This window comes from Lycium ferocissimum, chromosome 1, assembly GCF_029784015.1.
Source record: "Lycium ferocissimum isolate CSIRO_LF1 chromosome 1, AGI_CSIRO_Lferr_CH_V1, whole genome shotgun sequence".
In the NCBI taxonomy this organism is placed as follows: domain Eukaryota; kingdom Viridiplantae; phylum Streptophyta; class Magnoliopsida; order Solanales; family Solanaceae; genus Lycium; species Lycium ferocissimum.
In genome coordinates this window covers 28,300,361-28,301,412 of record NC_081342.1, presented here as the reverse complement: position 1 = coordinate 28,301,412, position 1,052 = coordinate 28,300,361, and the positions used below count along the sequence as shown (strand labels likewise).

General features: G+C 45.3%; 1 protein-coding gene across 1 annotated transcript; it reads right to left on the bottom strand.

Annotated features, from left to right (window-relative positions):
* Positions 1–392: 392 nt before the first annotated feature.
* On the bottom strand, positions 393–842 carry LOC132063768 (uncharacterized). Its single transcript, XM_059456484.1, has one exon. It carries the CDS (start codon positions 840–842, stop codon positions 393–395), a length of 450 nt encoding a protein of 149 aa, XP_059312467.1.
* Between the last annotated feature and the right edge of the window lie 210 nt (positions 843–1,052).

Below are 1,052 nucleotides of genomic sequence, written 5' to 3'. Positions count from 1 at the left end.
GGTGCAAATTTCCCTTTAGCTTCATCCGACGAGGAAATATTCGCTTTAAAAAACCAATCGCCTCGGTTCGAATTTCCTAGGCCTTACTTTCTTGTTAAATGCCTTGGACATCCTATTCGATAAAGTCGCTTCGTGTACACGGCCGTCCATCCTTTCTCTCATCACCGAGCATCAACCGTTCGTGTCTACTACATATCCATTCTCGCATCATCCAAACCAACATCTTGGATAATCCTTAGAGAAGGTATCTCTACTTCCGCGGGTATCACTTCGGAGCCATAGACCAAAGATATGGGGAGTTGCTCCCGTGGATGTTCTAACGATGGTACGGTAACCAAGCAAAGCATATAGCAACTTCTTATGCCATTGCTCGCGATCGTTCGTTGTCTTCCTCAGATCTTCTTGATGTTCTTATTTGCCGCTCGACTTCTCCATTCATCCGTGGTCGATGTCGTGGAATTTCGGTGGGCAATCTTGAACTTTTCACAAGTCTCTCTCATAAGATCGCTGTTGAGATTGGCTGCATTATCTGTGATAATTGACTCTGGAATCCCAAATCGGCAAACTATATTGTTGCGAACAAAATTTGCTACCACCTTCTTTGTTACTGCCTTGTACGTTGAAGCTTCGACCCATTTAGTGAAATAATCGATGGCCACTAAGATGAAGCGATGCCCATTTGATGCAGGGGGTTCGATAGGTCCAATCACATCCATGCCCCAAGCGGCGAACGACCAAGGGGAACCCATTACATTGAGCTCATTTGGGGGAACTCGAATGAAATCTCCGTGAACTTGACATTGATGACACTTTTGTACATAGCGAATGCTGTCTCTTTCCATAGTCATCCAAAAGTATCCCGCTCTTAGAATCTTCTTTGCCAAAGTGAATCCGTTCATGTGAGGTCCACATGTCCCTGCGTGTACTTCTTCTAACAACCTCGTCGCCTCTGTGGCGTCCACACATCTTAGCAATCCCGTATCGAAGTCCTCCTATACGAAGATTTCTCCTAATTAAGGAAGAAGTGATTTGCCATTCTCCTCAAGGTCCCC

Coding starts and splice junctions, on each gene's coding strand:
- LOC132063768 (XM_059456484.1), bottom strand. CDS start 842: ATGGAAAGAGACAGCATTCGCTATGTACAAAAGTGTCATCAATGTCAA.